At 50.5% G+C, this 27,578-nt stretch overlaps 1 protein-coding gene across 1 annotated transcript in view; it reads left to right on the plus strand.

The window, feature by feature from the left end:
* Nucleotides 1–27,578, plus strand: part of LOC135258168 (voltage-dependent R-type calcium channel subunit alpha-1E-like) — a 90,813-nt gene that overhangs the window by 20,954 nt on the left and 42,281 nt on the right. The window contains 4 exon segments of the mRNA XM_064341463.1: nt 8,065–8,330; nt 15,595–15,701; nt 16,445–16,584; nt 26,819–26,922. Coding sequence (XP_064197533.1) covers nt 8,065–8,330; nt 15,595–15,701; nt 16,445–16,584; nt 26,819–26,922 — 617 coding nt within the window.

Below are 27,578 nucleotides of genomic sequence, written 5' to 3' on the forward strand. Positions count from 1 at the left end.
CACGCTGATGCAACGTTTCTAACGGGGAGCGTGTTGGTGCTGCTGTTTCCTGAACGCCGCTGCTCGCTGTGTATGAAACCTGAACGCTGAATCCCATCAATCAGAAACGAGAAATGTGCGCAGATATGGAGAAGTTCATACAGACAGGCAGCTCGGGACTTGCCAAACGGTCTGATTCATGTGTATTGTAGTATACTCATACTCTGGTGTATCCTCACCCTGATATACCCTCACCCTAACCCCCCCCCCCCCCCGAGGGCACTAATTCTTTAGAGGGCGCTGGGAGCAGCGCTGACTCCGCCTGTAGCCCCGCCCTAAGCGCCCCCCCTCCTCGCACTGCTGCCCCCACCACAACTACACCGGCTGCCCCCCACGCCTACACCTGCTGCCCCCCCGCACTGCTCCACCCCCCATGCCTCCACCTGCTGCCCCCCCCGCACTGCTGCCCCCCCACGCCTACACCTGCTGCCCCCCCCGCACTGCTGCCACCCCAACCTACACCTGCTGCCTCCCACGCCTACACCTGCTGCCGCCTGCACCTGCTGACCCCCACACCTCCACCTGCTGCCCCACACGCTACACCTGCTGCCCCCCCCGCACTGCCTGCCCCCACCGCCTGCTGCCCCCCCCGCACTGCTGCCCCCCGCACCTGCCCGTCAGCGTGCCGTGGATCAGCTAGCTCAGTGCGGGGACTCCCTGGACATCTGCAGCCTGGCCTGTCTGGAGGCAGGTAGTGGTGATGTGCGGTGTTGTGTGGCGTGCGTGTCCGGTTAGGACCCCCCCCCCCCCCCCCACCCGGCTGCATGTTTGATTCCGGTGCAGCTGTGCCTTTGAGCCGGGTGCTGCAGTAACTCATCCCGCTGTGCAGTAACTCATCCCGCTGTGTAAATGGTGCAGCTGTGCCTTTGAGCCGGGTGCTGCAGTAACTCATCCCGCTGTGTGTAAATGGTGCAGCTGTGCCTTTGAGCCGGGTGCTGCAGTAACTCATCCCGCTGTGCAGTAACTCATTCCGCTGTGTAAATGGTGCAGTTGTGCCTTTGAGCCGGGTGCTGCAGTAACTCATCCCGCTGTGCAGTAACTCATCCCGCTGTGTAAATGGTGCAGTTGTGCCTTTGAGCTGGGTGCTGCAGTAACTCATCCCGCTGTGCATTAACTCATCCCGCTGTGTAAATGGTGCAGCTGTGCCTTTGAGCCGGGTGCTGCAGTAACTCATCCCGCTGTGCAGTAACTCATCCCGCTGTGCAGTAACTCATCCCGCTGTGTAAATGGTGCAGCTGTGCCTTTGAGCTGGGTGCTGCAGTAACTCATCCCGCTGTGTAAATGGTGCAGCTGTGCCTTTGAGCCGGGTGCTGCAGTAACTCATCCCGCTGTGTAAATGGTGCAGCTGTGCCTTTGAGCCGGGTGCTGCAGTAACTCATCCCGCTGTGCAGTAACTCATCCCGCTGTGTAAATGGTGCAGCTGTGCCTTTGAGCCGGGTGCTGCAGTAACTCATCCCGCTGCGTAAATGGTGCAGTTGTGCCTTTGAGCCGGGTGCTGCAGTAACTCATCCCGCTGTGCAGTAACTCATCCCACTGTGTAAATGGTGCAGCTGTGCCTTTGAGCCGGGTGCTGCAGTAACTCATCCCGCTGTGTAAATGGTGCAGCTGTGCCTTTGAGCCGGGTGCTGCAGTAACTCATCCCGCTGTGCAGTAACTCATCCCGCTGTGTAAATGGTGCAGCTGTGCCTTTGAGCCGGGTGCTGCAGTAACTCATCCCGCTGTGCAGTAACTCATCCCGCTGTGTAAATGGTGCAGCTGTGCCTTTGAGCCGGGTGCTGCAGTAACTCATCCCGCTGTGCAGTAACTCATCCCGCTGTGTAAATGGTGCAGTTGCGTAATTGGCTCTGCTGTATGGCAGCGATGTAAAGTAGGAGCGCGGAAGGTTCCGGCTGGCTGGCAGTGGGTGGCTGGCATTATCCGTTTCTCTGCAGACTCTGTTTTTCTGAAGCTCTTTTGCCCCCCCCCCCGTGTCGTTGCCGTGGGGAACCGCGTGTACCGCGGGGCGGGGCCCCTTGTCCACACACGGCCCCTCTCCCGTTCGTTTGGGCTGATTATGAGCCGCCTGGGTACGGTTTTCCGGAATGAGAGGACATATTAATTACAGACTGGAGGAGACGGGTGCTGTCAGCCCCAGTGATCTCACGCATGAGTGGGGGGGGGAGGAAGGGAGGGTGGCAGGGTGGGGGGTGGGGTGTCACTGTGTGAGACAGCCCAGGGACAGCCTCACACTGGCCCTGAATGTGTTACGCTGCTTTGAGAATGGATGGGCTCTGTCAGAAAGAGCCGGATGGCGCATGCGTAGTTCCCTGAACTGGTTTTGGCAGGCATGAGATACTGTGCGAATGGAGTTTGCTCTGACCTCACTGACCTGTGCTTTTGCAGTTGTCCTGACGTGCAGTTGCCATGAATGCACTACTTTTGTACTGTGCAGTTTGGCACCTGGACTGTGCAGTTTGGCACCTGGACTGTGCAGTTTGGCTCCTGGGACTGTGCAGTTTGGCACCTGGACTGCGCAGTTTGGCACCTGGACTGTGCAGTTTGGCACCTGGACTGCGCAGTTTGGCACCTGGACTGCGCAGTTTGGCTCCTGGACTGTGCAGTTTGGCACCTGGACTGCGCAGTTTGGCACCTGGACTGCGCAGTTTGGCACCTGGACTGTGCAGTGAAGAGATGTGCACCTCTCAAATGAGCAGAGGCTACTGCAGACATCTGTGCCTGCACTTATTATAATTATTAATGATTCTGACTCATTTGTTGCTTTTTGATTGATGTAGTTTTAATTCCAGCTCTTGCACATGGATGCTTGGATTCGTTCAGCCTGTTGAAGGTGTTTGCACCCCCCCCCCCCGGTTCGGCTCGTTTCCGGGGGCTGTAGCCTTGACTCCGTGTGCTCAGGTGGGCCTCTGCTCTCCGGCAGGGCCTATTGTGCCGCCGCCACCGCTAACTCCGCGATGCGGAATCCACAAGGAGGCCGAGATTCTGGTGTGCAGTGTTGCCATGGGAACTGCCGTTAAGAGCACAAAAAAGGATGGAGGAGAAAAGGAGAAAAAAAAAAAAGCGGAGTGAGGAGAGAAAAACATTTTCACCCGACACTTGTGCAGTTTCTCTTTTTGGAGTTTATGTAAGCAGGTTTATATAAAAGTGTTTTGATGCAGGGAGGACTAAGGGGGGATGGTAAAGCGCAGCTGTGAGCCAATCACAGTCACAGGGCCACATGGCCCACTGTATCTCAGCCAATCACAGTCACCAGGCATGGCCCACTGTATCACAGCCAATTACATTTGGAGAGCGGAGCTTGTGACAAACCCCCCATGTCTGCGTCTGTCTCACGCAGACCCTCCTCTTCACCTTTCATCTCCCATTCTTACCTTTCTCAGAGGGTTGGGTGCCTGACTGAACTCCCAGTCTGCCAGCTGCTGCTTGTTCTCAGCCTGCAGTTTATGCATCAGCCAGAGGGGGCGCTGTTGCGTGGTGAGGCAGGGATGAAGCGGCCGTGTGCTTGTCTTTGCTGTTTGTTGCTCAGCACACCGGGTCTCTTGAGTCTGAACTGGTTTCTAATTTTAAGGTCAAAACAAAGACCAGCAGGCCTGTGGCCCACCGGGACCAGGTTAGGGGACCTAAGCAGTAGAGGTTTTTTTTTTTTTTCCAACAATGTACAATATCCTTTTTCTACTAGGTAATTACTGCATGTGAGTGTTACAGCATCCAGCCAGTGTCTTTACTCCATTGGGTTACGCTAGTTCTGTGACAAACCCTGGATTGAATATTGACTGGGGTTATGCCTGGACCTTACTGGGACCATAAGGATGACATTTACACCTGTTCTATGAGGGGTAGGGACTGCAGGAGAACTTAATGAACCATGTATGTCCCATTTGATATTAGTTGGTTACTCTGTGCATAATTTCCTTTCTGGGTCCCTCACCCTCCTGCTGTCACCCCTGAATTTGGGGGGGGGGGAATAAACATGATGGAAGTGTTTACAGCACCGCCGCCATTTTTTCCCTGGAGCGCTTGCTTTGACCTCGCGGGCCGCGCTCGTGCCCCTAGCGGTCGACCACGCCCTCTCGCTCTCTGCCCTCTCTAACCGGGCCGCTCGCCCTTTCGCTCTCTAACCGGGCCGCTCGCCCTCTCGCTCTCTAACCGGGCCGCTCGCCCTCTCGCTCTCTAACCGGGCCGCTCGCCCTCTCGCTCTCTAACCGGGCCGCTCGCCCTCTCGCTCTCTAACCGGGCCGTTCGCCCTTTCGCTCTCTAACCGGGCCGCTCGCCCTCTCGCTCTCTAACCGGGCCGCTCGCCCTCTCGCTCTCTAACCGGGCCGCTCGCCCTCTCGCTCTCTAACCGGGCCGCTCGCCTCTCGCTCTCTAACCTGGCCGCTCGCCCTCTCGCTCTCTAACCGGGCCGCTCGCCCTCTCGCTCTCTAACCGGGCCGCTCGCCTCTCGCTCTCTAACCGGGCCGCTCGCCCTCTCGCTCTCTAACCGGCCGCTCGCCCTCTCGCTCTCTAACCGGGCCGCTCGCCCTCGCGCTCTCTAACCGGGCCGCTCGCCCTCTCGCTCTCTACCCGGCCGCTCGCCCTCTCGCTCTCTACCCGGGCCGCTCGCCCTCTCGCTCTCTAACCGGGCCGCTCGCCCTCTCGCTCTCTCGCTCTCTAACCGGGCCGCTCGCCCTCTCGCTCTCTACCGGCCGCTCGCCCTCTCGCTCTCTAACCGGGCCCTCGCCCTCTCGCTCTCTAACCGGGCCGCTCGCCCTCTCGCTCTCTAACCGGGCCGCTCGCCCTCTCGCTCTCTAACCGGGCCCCTCGCCCTCTCGCTCTCTAACCGGGCCGCTCGCCCTCTCGCTCTCTAACCGGGCCGCTCGCCCTCTCGCTCTCTAACCGGGCCGCTCGCCCTGCGCTCTCTAACCGGGCCGCTCGCCCTCTCGCTCTCTAACCGGGCCGCTCGCCCTCTCCCTCTCTAACCGGGCCGCTCGCCCTCTCCCTCTCTAACCGGGCCGCTCGCCCTCTCGCTCTCTAACCGGGCCGCTCGCCCTCTCCCTCTCTAACCGGGCCGCTCGCCCTCTCCCTCTCTAACCGGGCCGCTCGCCCTCTCCCTCTCTAACCGGGCCGCTCGCCCTCTCGCTCTCTAACCGGGCCACTCGCCCTCTCGCTCGCCCTCGCGCTCTCTAACCGGGCCGCTCGCCCTCTCGCTCTCTAACCGGGCCGCTCGCCCTCTCGCTCTCTAACCGGGCCGCTCGCCCTCTCGCTCTCTAACCGGGCCGCTCGCCCTCTCGCTCTCTAACCGGGCCGCTCGCCCTCTCGCTCTCTAACCGGGCCGCTCGCCCTCTCCCTCTCTAACCGGGCCGCTCGCCCTCTCACTTTCTGCCCTCTCTAACCGGGCCGCTCGCCCTCTCGCTCTCTGCCCTCGCTAACCGGGGCTGCGCCGCTCGCCCTCTCGTTCGCTGCCCTCGCTAACCGGGGCTGCGCCGCTCGTCCGCGAGAGAACCGGGCGCGGCGGGGAGCGGAAAGCGGAGCAGCTGCCGCTTTTTCTCCTGTTCGCCCCCAAAGAGAGTCGTCTTAAGATCTATTTCATGTCCTATTTTTGAGTCTGACATGCGCTAAAATTAGCGGAGTGACCTGGATTTGAGATGATCTATCATTCGATCTTCACTGGAGCTTCTCTGTTTCATTTTTACTACCGAGTGTAGGCCTGCGCTCTTTTTTAGGGTGCAACAGATGTGAACGTATTATAGCTTCCATATCACAACCCCTGTTTCCATTGTCTGTTGCCTTAGTCAAATGTTCCTTCATTGGACTTGCTTATTTGACTATAGACTGTACATTCTATTAACTAAATTCTTACTCTTAGCTACATTTTTTGTTATACATTGTTATTGTGGATTTAGAAGAGGTCTGATATTTCAAACTGAATTAGAAATAAAAAAAAACCTTAAAAAAATGCGTTGAATTTGGATACATTTTCAAATGGCCTTATTCTAATGAACCGTTCAGAACGCTCAGAGAAGTTGTTGGACAGCATGCTATTATCATAATGACTCGGTGGGTAATTCGCGCCATCCCATCAGCACGGCCTTGATATAGGACTGTATTTCCCGTTGAGCTTTTGCACAGGTACGAATCGACTCCGCCCTGCCACGAGTCGTTCGCACACGATGATGGAAAATTTGATTTTTAAGCGCTGGCTGCCATACTGTCATCGCCTCGCGACCTCTCACTGATTTGTGTGATCTATTTGACTGGTGGTTTAGAATGCATAGTTTTGGGAGAGCATCCATGCGGGACCTCTCCTGGGAGAATTTATTATCGGTTAAATAATAATGCGATCGAAGCCCCGAATGCTGCCGTTTGAACTGTCTGAACTCGGCTCGCGACTTCACTTTCCCCGCCGCCCCGCATGGCTCGAGCTGTATTCCAGCTGATCCCGAGTGCGCAGCCTCACTCCCACTCAGCAGGGCAACCAGCTCCTCGCGACCACTCAGCCCTCAGCTTGTCAACACCCCTTTCGCCCCCCCAAGCACCCGTGCCAATGCGGTGCTTACAAGGCACGCACGGTGTCACCCATCAACGCCACACAAACCTGATATTTACTAGTCAGTCAAATCTACCCGCCGCTTTGTTTTTTTTACCGTTTCAACTAATGGAAGAGGCTCGTGCCTCTGTTCTTTACCGCTTTTTTCTCGTTTTGTTTTTTGCTGTTGAAATGTCTAATTTAGGGAAAATTAAGTAACGGATATTCCAACGAAATGGGGATTTACTCACTTTTGAGCTGTTTTATCATAAAGCGTCTTATTGCGCTTGAAATGTGGATGACAGCACATCCTGTTGTATTGTTCTTGGCATTTATGCAACTTGGCCGGTATGCAACGCCTGCCTATTACATGTGCGGCTTTATCATAGCAAGAAACCTGTGACCTTTCAAAGAGTGGTATCGCCATGGTTACGGAACAATCTTTTTTCTTTCTCAAGATCCACTTTAGAGAAACACCTCAAATTAATTCCCACACCAGTTACGTGGGAGAGGCGAGAGGAGGAGGGGCGCCGATGCGCGAGCGGTTCTGGGTGTCTGCGCTCTGTGGGAACAGCGCTTTTGTATTCGCTTTGTTTGGAACGGGTTCATTGTTTTAACAAAACTGCACAAACCGAAGAGTTTTTTTTTTTAAAACGAATGAGTCAAAGGATGTGTTTACTTTTACTCTGGACTCTTAGGCATTTTATTCGTCTCGCGATGTGAATAGAACGGGAAACGCGCGTGGCGCGTGGCGCATAACGACGGAGGCTGTTTAGCGTTTGGAGATTTAAGAATAGTGTACGTGGAAAGTTTGCTAGTTGTACTCACGTAGTATTTGTATGCGTGAGAAGGTAATGAAAAAAAGTAGAGAAGTTTTTGATTAAGTCTATACAGATATAAGCAGACTGTACATCTGCTCGGCGTAAGAGGGAGCAAGAAAAAACCTACACTGACATGTTCGTGTCTAGTTTTTAGCGTTAATCTGAGTGAATCTCGTTTTATGTGGACGGTCATTGATGTTGCAAGTGTGGAGATTTTGCCCAAACTCTCTGGATCCTGGAGCAGGAATTTAATCAGAAGATCTGGTTTTCAGTATTTTAAGAGCGCTACCAACTGCAACGGCAGTTTTTCGTTTATGGTTTGCCGCCAGTGAGCATAGGGAGGAGTTGGTCCGGTGTCAAAATGCGCCTTTCTCGATGCTCGCGCAGATGGAACGATAGCTGCCTCTCATAAGAACCAGTCCTCGCGCCGGGCTCCAGCGGAGAGAACACATGGGGATTTAATTAAATGTTGTGTTCTGCACTTCTCGAAGGATTTACGTTGTTCTGTTTGGTTTTGTTTCTCGGGACAGGTGTGCGCAAATGCCGAACAATCTGAAGATATGATGAAAAATGAGTGAAAACTGAGAGGACATTTTTCCACTTCGGACTCGCTTCCTTTCCCGCCCGCCCGCCCGCGCCCTGCTTTCCAGGGGCTAACCCTTCTTTCCCTGCCTTTCCCCCTGCATCTCTCGACTCTCGCAGAATGGCGCGGTTTGGAGACGACGTTCCCAGCACGGTGGGATCAGTGGACGGAGGCTCGGAGCGCATCGGGGACAATGAGGGACAGGCGGGGTCCACCGCTGGAGTTTCACCGTCGCTAAAACAGACCAAAGCGCAGAGAGCTCGCACCATGGCGCTGTACAACCCCATCCCCGCCAAGCATAACTGCCTCACCGTCAACAGGTCGCTCTTTATTTTCGCCGAAGACAACTTTATTAGGAAATACGCGAGGAAGATTATAGAATGGCCATATCCTTTTCTTTATGGTAAAAACCCACACACTCTCCCAGTTAAACACAGACGCAAACACTCTCTATCTCTCTCTCGCACACACGCACGCACGCACACACATGGTTCCAGTGAATAGTAATTCCAGATGTGAACAGCTGTTAGTTCCTGATAGTTATTTCCATATTCTGGGTAGCGGGTGTGCTTGTGTGGACGCGCTGTGTTTTGTTGTGTTTATACTTAGTCTGGGGCAGTTATGTAACTGTGGTAGTTCAGTGACTTTATGCTGTTATTTCAATCAAAGGTGCGCTTAGAACAGTAAATAATTAAATCTTTTTCGAAGTAGTAGTAGTTTTTAAGTAACAAAGATGTGCGTACTGGTGACTAAGAAATGCAAATGTGAAAGCATAGTTTGTGTTTAGATATTTAAATTTTTATTAAGAAACAACAGACCAGTCAAAAATCAATGGCCGTAGAGTTTCAGCACCATGGACAGCGAGCGACAGCATTCCTGTGAACCTTTACCACATTTAAGTATGACTGCTTCCGCTACACGCGCGCTGTTTATTGAGCGTCTTTTCAACTTGTAAATGTCAGTCGCAGTAAATGTGAAATATTAATCCTCAAGAGTGGGCAAAGCCTTTTCTGTGTCTTCATTTCCACGTGCAGATGTTTGCACGGCTCCAAACTGCTATTAAGTGAACTTCTGAACATTTTCCAGCGTACGGAGCGAAAGTGCTGACATTTTAACATTGCTGGCACATGCTTGCTACTTCGCCAGTGTCAACATCTCATAGTTTAGCATTTAAGTTGTTGAAGATCATACGGTTGAACCGAATTGTCAGTCAGTAAAAAACATGCAAATTAAGAGTAACCGAGCTTGGCTTCAGTCTGCCCAGTGCAAACCCCAGAGGTTTTATTTATTGTGGTTCTAATTTAACACATTCCCTGGACCACGACACCGTTCCCTTTGCTAACAAACGAATTGTGACACTGTAGCCACGTGAATAATTATCACTTCACCCTCATTATAAACGTTCCAGTTTAAAAAGTACTTTCTGCTTTCTTGCTCCCTGAGTGCGACACTGGAATCCATGATTTACGTGACTGTTACTCATTCCCTGAAATACAGCTCATGGCTTTTGTATCCAGTATCACACCGACGGTGGCGTTAAAAACGGACTTTTCAAGCCAACCCAGAGGAACCAAAACATGTTTAAGGATGAAGTCAAAGCAATGCACACGTACAATCCGTCTCTCTCATAGGCTGTGAAATGGTAACGGACTATATTCATTAGCCCTGATATGTTATTGAACTACCACAGTGCACACATAACCAGAGAGAAAAAACAGGGGAATGGAGGAAGTGCCCGAATTGTATTCTTTACAGTCACTCTGGGTGGAGGTGGGGGGAGGGGGGTGTTGGGGACGGGGGGCTGTCTTAGAGGTAGACAGAGCCATTGTGGTGCCATGGTGACAGGGTTAGTACTGTTGGTGTGGTGGAGATGGGGATTAGTACTGTTGGTGTGGTGGAGATGGGGATTAGTACTGTTGGTGCTATGGAGACTGGGTTGGTAGTTTTGGTGTGGTGGAGATGGGGATTAGTACTGTTGGTGCTATGGAGACTGGGTTGGTAGTTTTGGTGTGGTGGAGATGGGGATCAGTACTGCTGGTGCTATGGAGATGGGATTGGTGTTTTGGTGTGGTGGAGATGGGGATTAGTACTGTTGGTGCTATGGAGACTGGGTTGGTAGTTTTGGTGTGGTGGAGATTGGGATTAGTACTGTTGGTGCTATGGAGACTGGGTTGGTAGTTTTGGTGTGGTGGAGATGGGGATTAGTACTGTTGGTGCTATGGAGACTGGGATGGTGATTTGGTGTGGTGGAGATGGGGATTAGTACTGTGGGTGCTATGGAGACGGGATTGGTGTTTTGGTGTGGTGGAGATGGGGATTAGTACTGTTGGTGCTATGGAGACTGGGTTGGTAGTTTTGGTGTGGTGGAGATGGGGATTAGTACTGTTGGTGCTATGGAGACTGGGTTGGTAGTTTTGGTGTGGTGGAGATGGGGATTAGTACTGTTGGTGCTATGGAGACTGGGATGGTGATTTGGTGTGGTGGAGATGGGGATTAGTACTGTTGGTGCTATGTAAACTTGGTTGGTAGTTTTGGTGTGGTGGAGATGGGGATTAGTACTGTTGGTGCTATGGAGACTGGGTTGGTAGTTTTGGTGTGGTGGAGATGGGGATTAGTACTGTTGTTGCTATGGAGACTGGGTTGGTAGTTTTGGTGTGGTGGAGATGGGGATTAGTACTCTAGTTGGTGTAAAGACAGGGGTTAGTGCCGTTAGTGCCATGGTCAGAAGGGCTCTACTGGGTGGGACCTGGATTTGTAAGACTGATCTGTGCCAGTGAGCTTTTTAATATTCCTGCTAAATGATAAATGACAGCTGTATTTCCATCTTTTTTGCCAGAAGCGTTTTACTGCAGTGCATTCTGGGAACAGAGCAGCTACTCGCTAATGAACTAATTAGAGCGGTTGGGCTGAGGGAATTGGCTGGAGCACGGGGCAGCAGGACCGCGGGCATTTGGGATAGGAGGCTCCTGGTGTGCCACACTTACAGACTAAATTCTGCCCACCTGCCCCTACCTGCCCCACTATGCCCCGCCCGCTTGCTCCGCCCCACAGAGCCCCGCTGGCTCAGTGCTGCCCTGAGGCCCCGCCCCCTCTGCATGCAGGTCAGAGAGGGGAAACTCTAAACTGGGCCGAAACGGGTTTAGCCCCGCCCCTCTCTCAGCCGTTTTTTTTCTCCCTGGTCCCAGAAATCAGTCAATTTGATTTCCCAAAAGCTCATACTAAAAAAAAAAAATTAGATCAGCGCAAACTGCCAGGGGCAATTCTAATTGGGTTTTTTTTTCTGTCTTTTTCATTAATGTATTTTCCACATTTGGGTGAGCAGATTACAGAAGGCACTGAAGGTGTTGTATTTGCCCTTTATTTTATTTATTTATTTTGTTGTATTTTTAGGGGGGTAGGAGAAGGGGGGTAGGTGCAAATAGTATTCACTGAAACTGTGTTACTTCTCCTTTTTCAGAGTAATAATGTAATGAATCAACAAGGAGCTAGCTAGCCTAGCATTACCTACAGATACTGTATTACAGGGCTAACACTGCAGCTAGCATTACCTACAGATACTGTATTACAGGGCTAACACTGCAGCTAGCAGTGAGACTTTATATAGTTGTAGTCCATTCACATCTAAATTTTTTGGACCCTTAAATTGGCAAAAGCTTTGCTAGCATACTGGTCAAACTTGCAAAATGGTCACCCCCTATTAATCCACACAGCTGATCTTAGATAGGCCCACAATTAGACACACCTGAAAACATTCCAATCAGTTACCTGCAAGACACTACGCACACTTAATCCAACAGTCAGTTCATGAAAATGGTGATTTAAATCTTATTATACATACATTTTTAAATTAGAATATCTAGAGAAAACAAAAACACATGTCCCCTCTCTGCAGTAAAGGCTACTGCTTCACGGTGACAAATGTGGTCCCTCTGTCTGTGTTGTACAATCTCACGGTCATGTGGCAGCGTTGCCTGTAAGTACCGACTGAAATACAAAGATCGTAGCGCTAATTGCAGGAAGATTTGTGCAGGCGACTCTTCTATGGGCTGAGATTGATTCATATAGCTCGCTTTGTGTCGTGGCATTGCATCCTGGGAACTGTGTCTCCCTGCATATTAGTGGAAAGTGGGTTAGACTTGAAGTGTATCACTGGGTTTCCTCAGGAGGGACTGAGAGACAGAGATGGGGAGAGATTGTGAGGCGAGAGAGAGAAAGAGAGAGAGAGAAGGAGGGAAGGAAGGAGAGAAAGAGAGAGAGAGATTATTATAGCTTGGTTTTCCCTTGACATGCATGCCCAGCCAGTCTGTGGCCAGGCTCATTTCTGCTCTGCAGGTCTTTACCTGGAACAGGTGTTATTTCACTGAAATACCTGCTACTATTATTCAGTCTGTGTGGAGCTACTTTCTACTGAGCAATTCTGTTCATGGCAAATGTTGTGTATTTCCCATACTCACACCCCTAACAAAACTGCTGTTACCCAGCATGCCCCTCTAACCTCACCTGTCACCCAGCATGCCGCTCAACACCACCCCTCTCTGTCCTATGACCTTGCTCCCCTCCCCCCAGATTTAATTCGGCTGGCATGCCGAACATTTGTGTTTCCAAATAAAAATCACATTTTTATCTGACATTACGAATTCAAATGTATACATGTGAAATTTACTGTGAAAAACAAGCATAAAATAGTTATTTTGCATGATTGGTTTAATGAAAATAAAGCGTGATCTGTGGCACTGATTCCATGTGCAGGAGTGTGAGATGTTTGAGTTTCTGTGAGATCAGTGCAGTTCTAATTGAGTGGGATATTAAGAGGGGATGGTTTTAGCAGAAGCGAGCAGCGCAGTGTGTTGGGCTATTTTTAACCCGTTTGGGTCTGGCAGCCGGCACAGACCCGTCAGCTGGAGCCTCACGTCCCTGGAGCTCAGTGTGCAGCTCGATGACACACACGCACACACACGCACACACACACATACACACACGCACACACACGCGCGCACACACACACACACACATACACACACGCACACGCGCGCACACACACACACACACACACACACATACACTCACACACTCACATACATACACACTCACACTTTCTTTCTCTCTCACACACACACACACACACACACACACACACACACACGCACAAACACGCTCACATACATACTCACTCACACTCTCTCTCTCACACACACAAACACTCTCGCACACACACACACACACACATACACGCACACTCACACACTCACATACATACACACACACTCTCACACTCTCTCACACACACACACATACATACACACACACACTCTCACACACACACACACACATATAGGCATGCACACTCACACGTGCACACACTCACTTGCACTTACACACACACACACTCCTTAATACCGATGCACACATGCGGTATATGCTAATGTAAAGGAAATGGAATCTCTCCATTCATGAAATGGTGATTGCAGGCTTCAGTGAATGCCTTGTGCGCGTAGTGTCTTAAACCTCCTACAGAGGGCAGCGAAGCTGCAGTTCTGAGAATCTCCTATAGAGGGAGTACCGTGCACCTCCTGTAGGGATCCTGGGGGGCAAAGGGGCATTCTTCCTGGCTCTTAGTGGAACAAATACAACCTGTTGCCATGGATACAGTTCCCAGATTGCAAATTGCTCCCTGTCTCTACTGTTGGGGCTGTGTGTGTGTGTGTGTGTATGTGTGTGAGTTTGCGTGTGTGTTTTTGTGTGGGATGCCCAGTAATATTCTGCTCTAGGACTTCATTCTGTGATGCCAATTTTTGTTATTCATTTTAGCTTAGCCCACATGTCACAATGCGTGTGTGAATGCGTTCTGTTTCACAGCCCTTTCTCCTGCTTGTGGAGGACTGAAGCTCCTGATGTACACGCTCTCACTCTTCTGTGTTTGGGAACATCAGTCACGTCTGTCCGTTTCAGATCAGATGCCCTCCACGTGACATTCCTCTTCTGCATGTTCAGTATCTTTGTTCTGTCATTTAAAACGTCTCTGTTCACGTGCATGGGGCTGTCGTTTCACCTTAATTTGATTTGATTTTATTATGCAGGGCGGATGCATCATTTATGTGTTTATGTTGGTTTGTTTGTTTGAGCGCTGAGATGCTTGAGCGTGGGTCTCCCTCTTTCTAGACCCCTCAGGCGGCATCTCCAGCTGCCCACCCCCGCCCCAACACACACACACACACACACACACAGGCATTACATTACATTACAGGCATTTAGTAGATGCTCTTATCCAGAGCATTTACATTGCATCCATTTATACAGCTGGATAGATATTGAAGCAATGCAGGTTAAGTGCCTTGCTCAAGGGCACAACGGCAGTGTCCTACCTGGGGAATTGAACCTATGACCTTTAGGTTACAAGGCCAGCTCCTTACCCATTATACTTCACTGCCGCCCCAACACACCTGCACACACACACACTCACACATGCATGCACACATGCATTATACGCACATATGTGCGCGACAGACAGACGGACAGACATACCCGCACACACACACACACACACAGACACAGACAGACACATTATACACACACGTACACACACAAGTGCAAGCACACATGCATTAGACATACATGCGTGCGCACACACACACTTTATACACACACATACTCAGGCACACCCAGAGACAGACAGACACACACGCACACGCAAACACACACACACACGCACACACATGCACACACACACTCACACACACTCACGCACGCTGCACTCTCTCCACACATGTGAAAGGCAGGAAGTGGTCGCGCCCACGCAAGCAGCCGAACGAATCCGCCATGCTCCACTTCGCCCGCGGGCTGCATTCTCACCCGCTACCCTTGGCGCCCAGCTAACGGCTCTGTCCCGCCCACTCCCAGCCCCCCCCCCCCACCCCCCCTCCCCCCCCCTCTCCCAGTGCTGCCTGCAGGTCTTTCTGGGTGGGAGCCCAGCTCACCTCCCTGGCTGCTGATTGGAGGAGGCTGGCTGGGTGGATGGTGGACGTGATGGGCTGTGGCAGTTATAAATAGACAGCAGCGTTTCTCTGCCGAGGTGTCACGCTGGGGTGGGGGTTATTTGGGGGGGGGGGGGGGGTACTGCTAGTGTACAGTGCTCTTTCCTCTTAACACACGGTGAAGTGTGTAGATTATATCACCGCGGCAACCCACTCCCTCTTCCACTGTGCAGGCCATCTTCCTACACTCCGGGTGTGTGTGTGTGCATGTGTGTGTGAGAGAGCGGGCAAGAGAGATGGGAGGAGGTCGGGGATGACATAGTTCTATGAATGACTGTATTTGTGCTTTGTGTTTTGTGTGTGTATGTGTTTAAATGCGTTTTGTATGAGATGTGTTCAGTACAATAAGGATGCAATGCGCTGAGTAAATGAGTGCAGTAATGCTGTAGCGTGTTGTGATGAACTTAATATACCTGTACAGGTGTACTGTCACATATGAACTTAATATACCTGTAAAGGTGTACACTGGCAGATGAAACAGATCTTATGTCTGTTTGCGTTCTTTTCTGCTTTATTCATTTTTGTGTCGCTGCTGCCTTCCGTCTCACCTGCACTTAACTGCGCGGCTTTTGAACTCTGACCTTTCCTGAGACTGCCTCCTTGACCTCGCCCCCTCCACTCCTTTTGAGTACATGATCCTGGCCACCATCATCGCCAACTGTGTGGTCCTGGCCCTGGAGCAGCACCTGCCTGGGGAGGACAAGACCCCCCTGGCCAAACGGCTGGTGAGGACAAGCTCCGCCTTTGCTCCGCCCGCACCAAGAGCATATATTACAACAACAACACTCCACTCCTGAACACTTGTGTTCTTTTCGCACTGCATCCTGGGTATTCACTACCAGTGCGAGTAATAAGCACAGAATCTGCGGACTCACCAGATACTTACACCTGCATCGGTAACGACGAAAGTTCTCTCTTCTTATGGTTGAGCTGAAACATTTCAACTTTTTTTGTTGCGCCTTCTGAATTCATTAATGGACATGACCATGTACAGTACTGTAGCAAATGACAGTCTGTATTGTAATGGCACAAACTCTGCAACCTTTAGTTCAGAAGCAGTGAGGATGGAAGGAACGCAGGAGCTGGGTATCTGGTGTGTGCAGAATCTGTGTAATAAAAATGTGGGTAACATCTGTACTCTCTGTCAGTATACAGCAGTAGTAATGCAGCGCTGGAGTGAACCATCTCTAAACTATATTCTATCTTGGGCCCTGTTTGAGTTCTGCTCAGGCGGAGACAGCCTGACACCCTGAAAAGTTGAGGTTAAAAACCTGTGTGCAACTTGGAGATTGCCAGTTCAAATCCTACGTCTGGCTCAGACTGTGCCTCTGGGCAAGGTGCTTAAGCAAGAATAGGCTCAGTGAGTGACAGGGCTCAGTGAATGACAGGGCTTTGTGAGTGATTGGCAGGTGTCACCGTGGATCCGTGTGCCTGATGGGCGGCCCTGTGGACTCTGTCTCTCCCGCAGGAGAAAACGGAGCCCTACTTCATCGGGATCTTCTGCTTCGAGGCGGGGATAAAGCTGGTGGCGCTGGGCTTCGTGTTCCACAAGGGCTCCTACCTGCGCAATGGCTGGAACGTCATGGACTTCATCGTGGTGCTGAGCGGGTGAGCCGCCGGTTACCATGGTTTCCGCTGTGCGTCCGCTAGACAGAAAAACACACGCACAAAAAGAAAGATTTAGTGGCATGTGAAAATAATATGCTTTGTAATAAGTGCATTTTTCTGATGGAAATGTGTTAGCACTGGTGTGGGTGATGTTTATTGGCTGTATATCAGACCTCTCTACTCTCTTCCTCTCTCCTCTCAACTCTCTCTCCCCATCTCTCCTCTCTCGGTACTCTCTACTCTCGCTACTCTCTATCTCTCCTCTGTCTCTCTCCTCTCTCTCCTCTCAACTTTCTCTCTCTCTCCTCTCAGCTCTCTCTCTCTCCTCTCAACTCTCTCTCTCTCTCGCTCGCCGTCTCTGCATTTTTGGATGTGTTTATACTTTTTATGTTGGGTTGGGTTGTATCTTATGTCCCTGTTGTAGGGAGGCTGGGGTGAACAGTGAACAATGGGGGTATGGGTATGAAGGCTTTGGGCCACTGGACAAATGCTGGACTGTGAGGCAAACTGGGTCAAATTTATACAAGTCATTATATGGTCTCTCTCCCTCTCCATTTCTGTCTCACTCTCACACTGTCTCTTCCTGTCACACTCATGCACATGCAGTGACACACACTCACACACAGTGTCTCTCTCCCTCACACACACACACACACACTCACTCACACACAGTGTCTCTCTCCCTCACACACACACACACACACTCACAAACACACACACACACACTCACAAACACACTCCTTTGTGAATGAGTCATTAGTATCAGGCCTTTATTCTCTCAGGCTGGTGTTGGTTGGGCCTGAGTCAGCATGTGGGGGCCAGACTGTCTGCGTCCTCACGACTGCAGCTCGTTTAAAACGGTTTACATTCTGCGTGATGCAGGTCACTGCGTGTGTGTGTGTGTGTGTGTATGTGCGAGTGGGTACGCTAGCTCTGTAGCTCTGTGGGTGTGGGTATGCTAGCTCCGTAGCTCTGTGGGAGTGGGTGTGCTAGCTCTTTGGCTCTGTGGGAGTGGGTGTGCTAGCTCTTTGGCTCTGTGGGAGTGGGTGTGCTAGCTCTTTGGCTCTGTGGGAGTGGGTGTGCTAGCTGTGTAGCTCTGTGGGAGTGGGTGTGCTAGCTGTGTAGCTCTGTGGGTGTGGGTGTGCTAGCTCCGTAGCTCTGTGGGAGTGGGTGTGCTAGCTCTGTGGGTGTGGGTATGCTAGCTGTGTAGCTCTGTGGGAGTGGGTGTGCTAGCTCCGTAGCTCTGTGGGAGTGGGTGTGCTAGCTCTGCGGGAGTGGGTGTGCTAGCTCCGTAGCTCTGTGGGAGTGGGTGTGCTAGCTCTGTGGGTGTGGGTATGCTAGCTGTGTAGCTCTGTGGGAGTGGGTATGCTAGCTCTGTCGGGTGGTCTAGCTCTGTGGGAGTGGGTGTGCTAGCTCTGTGGGTGTGGGTATGCTAGCTCCGTAGCTCTGTGGGAGTGGGTGTGCTAGCTGTGTAGCTCTGTGGGTGTGGGTGTGCTAGCTGTGTAGCTCTGTGGGAGTGGGTGTGCTAGCTCTGTAGCTCTGTGGGAGTGGGTGTGCTAGCTGTGTAGCTCTGTGGGAGTGGTGTGCTAGCTTTAGTCTGTGGGAGTGGGTGTGCTAGCTCTGTAGCTCTGTAGGAGTGGGTATGCTAGCTGTGTAGCTCTGTGGGAGTGGGTGTGCTAGCTGTGTAGCTCTGTGGGAGTGGGTTTGGGTGGCACAGTGCTGTGGGAGTGGGTGGGTAAGCATTTGTATGTAGTCGTGTAGACGTGAGGCTCGGTTGCTCATGCTGCATAAATCACAATTACTTCCAATCAGGCCACTTGAAGGCCCCCCCCACGTGCAGCTGAGAGTGGCTGAAACGGTTTCACCGTGTGGCCTTGCTCTAAGTGTTGAGCGAATGGTATGAAGGGCACTTGATTAGACGAGCGTGCTGCTGCCTCCGGGGGTCTGGGGGCCGTTGCATATGGACGGTGAGATTCGCTAATGTTTTTTATTTGTGTATTTATTTTATGTTATTTATTGGCTTTCCTTGCGTTGAAGTGTACTATAAGGCAAAGGCGTGACATCAATTAGAGAGAAAAACAAACTTCAAATAGAACTGCTGGCGGGAGCTGTGGGGTTTTTTTCCTTTCTGAATCTATCCTGTGCTTTCAGCACGTTGGCGCATTGACATCTTCCATCGCCCTCACGCCTACTTGCACAAAGATTACAGATCCGCTTACATAATGGCAGAATCATCCCCCTCTACTGTACCGCCAATCTGCTACCAAACACAGCCTCAATCTCTACTGTACTGCTACCAAACACAGCCTCCATTTCTACTGTACTGCCTCTCTGCTACCAAACACAGCCTCCATCTCTACTGTACTGCCACTCTGCTACCAAACACAGCCTCCATCTCTACTGTACTGCTACCAAACACAGCCTCCATTTCTACTGTACTGCTTCTCTGCTACCAAACACAGCCTCCATCTCTACTGTACTGCCACTCTGCTACCAAACACAGCCTCCATCTCTACTGTACTGCTACCAAACACAGCCTGCATCTCTACTGTACTACAACTCTACTGCCAAACACAGCCTCCATCTCTACTGTACTGCCACTCTGCTACCAAACACAGCCTCCATCTCTACTGTACTGCTACCAAACACAGCCTGCATCTCTACTGTACTACAACTCTACTGCCAAACACAGCCTCCATCTCTACTGTACCGAACACAGCCTCCTTCTCTACTGTTTCAAACACAGCCTCCATCTCTACTGCACTCTGCTACCAAACACAGCCACTGTCTAATTTCGGTGTTGTGCATAGTTTGGAGTAAGGTTCAGCAGTACTATAATTTTTTTTTCAGCATCAATATGTTGATGCCAAACTTCTAAATGATTGAATATATTCAATATTTTATGATGAATCATGGCATGTGATCTTATGTATACTGGAAATATAGGTACCTTCCTAGAACTTAGCATCTATATTTCTGAGCTTTCAGTGCCATGAACTGTAGTTCTGTGAAAACCCTCAGGTCCTCACAGAGTGCTCTCCTTACTGTCCTGTGCTCCAGACTGGAAATTAAAGGTGACAGACGCTCCTCTGAGGGCTGTGAAGCTCGGGAATTCACTCCCTGTTAACATTAGGAAGGCAGAGACTGTTAAGTCACTTTTAAAATTCCAGAAGTATTGTTTTCCAGCACAGTGACTGCAAAGAGTGAACTGCAGAGCCAAGTGGCATCTAGCAGCTGGCCAGCCTCACGTTGGAGGAGAGAACGTCTCTGTGTATGCTCTCCTGGTTTTTTGGAACTTTCTGTAGGAGCAAAAAGTAAAAATTAAGCCATAAAGAAGCGCTAAGGAATGTGAACACATTCAGTTATCACTGGAGCATCATAAGATCACAGCGGTTGATAGGGGATTTATGTCCAGGGCAGGTACGCTACGCTACGCTGCGCTGAAGCGACAGAAGTGAGTCAGACTTAAAAGAACATCGCAGATGAGATGTTGGGCCGCGTTACAGGAAACAGGGCCACTGGGTCAGGGCTGCAGGCTTCTCATTTCGCGAGAAGCTAATGAAGCGCCAGGCCTCAGGGACGCCTGCTGCAATTAATAGCTCCTCCTGATGCGCGTGAGCAGGAGCTCAGGCAGGGCGCTACTTCTGAAACCCGCTGCATGCAGCATGCAGTAGAGCGCATGCAGTAGAGCGCCTGTTGTAGAGCACATGCAGTAGGGCGCATGCAGTAGGGCACATGCAGTAGAACACATGCTGTAGGGCGCATGCAGTAGAGCCCATGCTGTAAAGCGTATGCTGTAGGGCACATGCTGTAGAACGCATGCTGTAGGGCGCATACTGTAGAGCACATGCAGTAGGGCACATGCTGTAGGACGCATGCTGTAGGGTGCATGCTGTAGGGCGCATGCTGTAGAGCCCATACTGTAGAGCACATGCAGTAGGGCACATGCTGTAGAACGCATGCTGTAGGGCGCATGCAGTAGAGCACATGCAGTAGGGCACATGCTGTAGAACGCATGCTGTAGGGCGCATACTGTAGAGCACATGCAGTAGGGCACATGCTGTAGAACGCATGCTGTAGGGTGCATGCTGTAGGACGCATGCTGTAGGGTGCATGCTGTAGGGCGCATGCTGTAGAGCCCATACTGTAGAGCACATGCAGTAGGGCACATGCTGTAGGGCGCATGCAGTAGAGCACATGCAGTAGGGCGCATGCTGTAGAGGCAGTGTGGGAGGAGGCTGTACGTTCATCTTTAACTGTGCTACCTGTGGATTCAGCCTCAGCTGTGCTACCTGTAGATTCAGCCTCAGTTGTGTTGCCTGTATTTTCAGTCTCAGTTGTGTTGCCTGTAGATTCAGCCTGAGCTGTATTGGCTGTAGATTCAGCCTCAGCTGTGTTGCCTGTAAATTAAGCCTCAGTTGTGTTGCTTATATTTTCATATTCAGCTGTGCTACCTGTAGATTGAGCCTCAGCTGTGTTGCCTGTTCGATACCCTGGTAGGACACTGGATAAAAATGATATGTAAAAAGTAGTGTAAGTCGCTCTGGATGAGAGCATGTGCTAAATGCCTGTAATGTAATGTAATGGTGGTCCATAGCCGAAGTCACTTGCATTGAATGGTGCTATTGGCATGCCTTAACATGAAATGTCTGTTAGTTCAGTGTGTACACACGGCGTAATCACCGGTTGTTGATATTTCGGAGATTCCGGGTTGTGTGTACGAACCGCTGTACACAAAACGATTGTCTTTTCATCAGTGTGGCGGGAGCTGGAGAAGTGTGTTGATTATAATTACAGGCCAGTCAGTCTGTTATTATTTGTGTGTGTGATAACGAGTGTCAGCCCTGTCACTTCTCTCTCCTCCTCTGCCCGTCTATCTTTGTCTCTCTCTCTCTCTCTCTCTCTCTCCTCTCCTCTCTCTTGCTACCGCTGCTCTTGCGTAAAACGATCGGGTGTTTAAAACGTTCTAAGCCACTGGATCAAATGTGTCTCCGGTGTGAGTCAACTGATCAAAGCACGTCTGGCGCAAGTGCTGAGTTCCGTGTGGTGGGAGAGAGGCATCAACACAGCGGCCGTGCGCCGTGTGGACGAGAACCCGTGTGATGGTGGAAGGCGAAGCCAACACAGGCGGCCGGATCAGCCAGAACTGTACACGAAGAACTGCCAGTCAGTGATACCACGACTGAGACATGAACGCTGACCGCAGTCCGTCACACAGAACTGAACACAGAAGAACTGAACAAAGTCATGCCCATCACACAGAACTGAACACAGAAGAGCTGAACACAGTCATGCCCATCACACAGAACTGAACACAGAAGAACTGAACACAGTCATGCCCATCACACAGAACTGAACACAGTCATGCCCATCACACAGAACTGAACACAGAAGAGCTGAACACAGTCATATCCGTCACACAGAACTGAACACAAAAGAGCTGAACACAGTCATGCCCATCACACAGAACTGAACACAAAAGAGCTGAACACAGTCATGTCCGTCACACAGAGCGGGAGACGGTCTGCTTTTTCAGTGAGCTGAACACACTCATGCGTGTTACATGGAAACTGATACAATGGACTCTTTGAGAGAGCTGCACGCAGTCATGCCCGTCACACTGAGTGGCATCTCGGGATCCTTCCCTGGATAAATATATGTTATTAAAAGATGAAATTGTCGCTGGTGTGGAATGGCTTGTTGCTTGCCGATTACTGCTCCTCAGGTTAATGAGGCATTAATGACTGTGGAAATATGGAAGCTTGTTCCCAGGTGATCGTCTGCTTAGAGGGAACAATGTCTGAGTCCCTCAGGCAGTGGTCCTTCAGCACCACTAGGGCGGACAGCATCCCTGATACAGGAAGTACTTGTTTAAACGCCACTGCTATGCACAGCTACCTCTGTTTCAGCGCCTGTATTGTGGACAGCACCCTTTGTTCCAGCAATACTAATGTGCACAGCTACCTCTGTTTCAGCACCTGTATTGTGGGCAGCACCCTTTGTTCCAGCAATACTAATGTGCACAGCTAGCTCTGTTTCAGCACCTGTATTGTGGGCAGCACCCTTTGTTCCAGCAATACTAATGTGCACAGCTAGCTCTGTTTCAGCACCACTCGAGTAGACAGCGCCCGTTGTTCCAGCAATACTGTTGCACCATTCACAGCAGGCATGACAGGGGCTGGTATAAAAGACACGGAAGGCAGATTTGCTAAACAGATATGTTCACATGTTTAGATGTCTGTTTGGGGAATGCAGCTTACTTTTGTGCTGTTGAAGATAGCGGCAGTGCAGTATAATGGGTACGGAGCTGGTCTCGATTCCCAGGTGGGACACTGCCGTTGTACCCTTGAGCAAAGGTACTTAACCTGCATTGCTCCAGTACATATCCAGCTGTATAAATGGATGCAGTGTAAATGCTGTGTAAAAAGTTGTGTGAGTCGCTCTGGATAAGATGTAAGATGGCCGACTGCAGTCTTGGTTACTGGGCTCTGTGGTTGTAACTCAAAGGTTGCTGGTCTGCTCTCTTCAGTAAATAATAATAATGTGTTCCGGAAAATAATAATGGATCGTTAAACAAAGCTGGGTTCTCCTTACCTACAAATAGGCAGTTATGTTCTTTATTGCTATGTTTAATCATCCCCAATTAAAATGACTAATTTCTATCTGCATTAGAAGCTTTGTCCTTAATTGTAGATGCAATTATTGTATCCATTTTCTCTGCAGCATTTTGAAAAGTGTTTTAAAAACTGTTTTGCTGGGAAAAGGGACGGGTGGGGGTGGGGGTGGGTTATCTACGCCGAAGCGAAATGCAAATTAATAGCATGTGGGTGAGACGAGCATGTGGAATTATTTAGAAAGTAAATTTAAAATCCCTCATTCTTGCTTTCCAGTTTAACAGTGTGTGTAATGGCTGTGGCTACCCTGTAAAATTACATGGGCGGATTCTCTAAACGGCACAGCACCATTATTCATACAGCATACAGCCGTTGGCATAGAGCCGCTATTCATACAGCATACAGCCGTTAGCATACAGCCGCTATTCGTACAGCATACAGCCGTTAGCATACAGCCGATATTCATACAGCACACAGCCGTTCACCATGCTTCCCCGTCAGAGGAATGCACTTCAAATCTGGGTGCTTTATTATTATTATTATTATTTATTCATTTTTCTTTTTGAATATTTTATTTTTCTGTTCCATTATTGGACAAGACAGTGTAGAGAGGAAGGTAGAATGGGGAGCCGAGGGGGGGGGGGTGTGGCGGGTGAGGCCGTCACGTTACCGTATTCGGACCCGTAACATCGCAGTTCGTGCACAGTGCCCTACACCATGACACACCGCATGCAGGCGCTTCATTGACCACACGAGGCGCTAGCGTGGGATGAGTCAGGACAGTCCAGCCTCCTGAAACCATCCTCCAGTCATTGGCCACGGGTCACCTGGTCACTGTCTGCACCAATCAGGATTCAGTGCCAGCACACCGGTTGTGTCGCCTAGAACCGGTGGGAGGAAAATATGATGGTTGAACAATAATAACATTTGCAGGCACAACGTGTCAGCCATGTTCCAGAGGAGTGTGTTAAACTCATAACGAGGTCATGCAACAAGCACGGCGTTTCATCAATGCCACAAATAAGAACTTACAACAAGGTCAGTTATTAAGCAAGTGATGAAATGTTGGTTTGTAACATGCAGCTGTAGTTTTGCAGTGTGCTCGTGCAGCACAAACGTAAGCGATCGATCCCATGTTTCTCAGCACAGGTGGAGTAGTGTTTCAGTATGTACAGAAATACTGGGAGTCAGACCGACATACATACAGTGTTACAGGAAGTGTCTCCCAACGAGCTGATTGATACCTTGCATGGCAGCCTTTCACCAGTGGTGTGTGAGTGTGTGTAAAATGGTGAATGAGAGGCATCAATTGTAAAGCGCTTTGGATAAAAGTGCCATATAAATGCAGTCCATTTACCATTTACAGGAGGGCAATGCATAGGCAGTGCTGAGACAGTGTTTTGCAGTGAGGCTTGGCAGACTGAAGCATGTTAAATCAGGGCTGTGGTACAGTATGGATGTGTTAAATCAGGGCTGAGGTACAGTCTGGATGTGCTAAATCAGGGCTCAGGTGCAGTCTGGATGTGTTAAATCAGGGCTGAGGTACAGTATGGATGTGTTAAATCAGGACTGATGTGCAGTCTGGATGTGTTAAATCAGGACTGATGTGCAGTCTGGATGTGTTAAATCAGGGCTGAGGTACAGTCTGGATGTGTTAAATCAGGGCTGAGGTACAGTATGGATGTGTTAAATCAGGGCTGAGGTACATTACATTACATTACATTACATTACATTATAGGCATTTAGCTGACGCTCTTATCCAGAGCGACTTACAACAGTGTAACCAAACTCAGGATCAAGTCCACTTAAGTCCATTGAATAAAATGCAGATAAAAAGCCTTTACTGTAGTAGCATACAGTAAGGAGAAACAAGATAGTCTGAACCAAAAAATTTTTTTTTTTTTTTTTTTTTTTTTTTTTTTAAATAGTTATGGGAGAGGGTTTAGGGAAGAGGAGAGAGGTATACAGAGAAGAGGTGCGTCTTGAGTTTCCGTTTGAAGGTGCTCAGACACTCTGCTGTTCTGACCTCCACTGGAAGATCGTTCCACCATCGTGGGGCCAGAACTGCAAAGAGTCGAGACCTTGTTGCTGCTCGTGTAGGGGGAGGAATCAGCCGCCCTGTAGTAGCCGATCGGAGCGATCTGGCCGGCTTGTAGGGTCTGATCATCTTCTGCAGATAATCAGGACTGATGTGCAGTCTGGATGTGTTAAATCAGGGCTGAGGTACAGTCTGGATGTGTTAAATCAGGGCTGAGGTACAGTACGGATGTGTTAAATCAGGGCTGAGGTACAGTACGGATGTGTTAAATCAGGGCTGAGGTACAGTCTGGATGTGTTAAATCAGGGCTGAGGTACAGTCTGGATGTGTTAAATCAGGGCTGAGGTGCAGTCTGGATGTGTTAAATCAGGGCTGAGGTACAGTATGGATGTGTTAAATCAGGGCTGAGGTACAGTATGGATGTGCTAAATCAGAGCTGAGGTACAGTCTGGATGTGTTAAATCAGGGCTCAGGTGCAGTCCGGATGGACAGGCTGTTCTCTGGCTCTCACAGCTCAGCTCAAGGCCAGATGCTTCCACATTGATTTCAGAATCCTTTCTCTCCTGTCTCACACACATCCTGCCGCCCACCGCTTCTCTCTGCTTATCTCCAGTATTTCAGATTCTGCATTCTTCTTCTACTTCACCCTTCAGTCTGAGAGAGATGTGCTTTCTCAGAAACATGCACACACACACACACACACACACGCAAATACACACTTGTGCACATACACACACACACACACATACATATACACTCTTGCGTACACACTCATCCCCATGACCCACTGTGTGTGTGTGTGTGTGGTATCTCACATGTCAAACCAAACGTACAGCTTTGCCTGTATTGGCAGTGAAAACCCAGAAGCGTTGGAGCTCTCTGTCCTTCTGATGAGTGTGTGTGTGCGCCTGTGTGTGCGTGTGTGCGTGTGTGTGTGTGTGTGCATGCGTGCGTACGTGTGTGTGTGTGTGTGTGCGCATGCGCGTGAATGCGTGCCTGCGTGCGTGTGTGTGTGTGTGTGCATGCGTGCGTACGTGTGAGTGTGTATAGTGTGTGTGAGTGTGAGTATGTGTGTGTGTGTGTGTGTGTGTGTGCATGCGCGTGAGTGTGAGTGTGTATAGTGTGTGTGAGTGTGTGTGTGTGTGCATGTGTGTGTGCGAAGGAGAGGTGCGTTTCTCTGCTCTCCCTCTGCGGCGGTGGTGGCGGTGGGTTTGGAGGCGGGGGCTAGCGAGGTTAGCCGCGGTGCGCCGCGCAGGCTAGCAGCCGCGTAGGAGTGTGTGGGAGGAGAGGGTGAGCTCTGTGCACTCTGCCTTCAGATGGAGCCAAGTGCAGGCAGGTATCTGCAGTCGGTGCCACTCCACAGCTGGAACTGTGGCGCCCCCTGCTGGCCTGGCTGAACACGCTCTGTGGGAGCTGCAGGACTCATGCTGGCTGGCTATTGGATGATTTCTGTGGTTTGTAATGAAATGGCTTGACCTCTGTTTTCCCATGTGTGTGCATGTGTGTGTGTGTGTGTGTGCGTGTGTGTGTTTGCGCGTGAATGCGTGCCTGCGTGTGTGTGTGTGTGTGTGTGTGTGTGCAGGATCCTGGCCACGGCAGGGGCGCACATGAACATACCGGTCGACCTGCGGACCCTCAGGGCAGTGCGAGTTCTGAGACCCCTCAAACTGGTCTCTGGAATCCCCAGTAAGAGCCTCACACACACACACACACACACACACACAAACATGCACACACACATGTGCTCACACACACACACCAAACATGCACACACACACGTGCTCACACACACACACACAAACATGCACACACACACACACACACACACGTGCTCACACACACACAGACACGCTCATGCGCACTCTCGCGCATACACATGTGCACACACTCACACACGTACACGCGTGCGCACACACACACGCGCGCGCTCACACACACACACACACACACACACACACACACGCACGCTCACGCACATACGTGTGCACACACACACACTCACACACGTACACGCATGCGCACACACGCACACACACACTCGCACTCTCTCACTCACACACACACACACACACACACACACACTCACACACACATACACACATACTACACATTGGGTGGCACAAATAAACATTTGTAATAATGGCTATTGAAGTAATGCATATTATAAGTGGGTGTATGTGCTGTGTTTGTGCAGGTCTCCATGGTTACTGCAGCAGTTAAAATGTGTACGTTCTATGTGTGTATGCGCTGTGTGTGTGCAGGTCTCCATGGTTACTGCAGTAGTTAGTGTGTATGCGCTGTGTGTGTTTGCTGGTCTCCATGGTTACTGCAGTAGTTAGTGT

Source organism: Anguilla rostrata, chromosome 6, assembly GCF_018555375.3.
Source record: "Anguilla rostrata isolate EN2019 chromosome 6, ASM1855537v3, whole genome shotgun sequence".
NCBI lineage: Eukaryota > Metazoa > Chordata > Actinopteri > Anguilliformes > Anguillidae > Anguilla > Anguilla rostrata.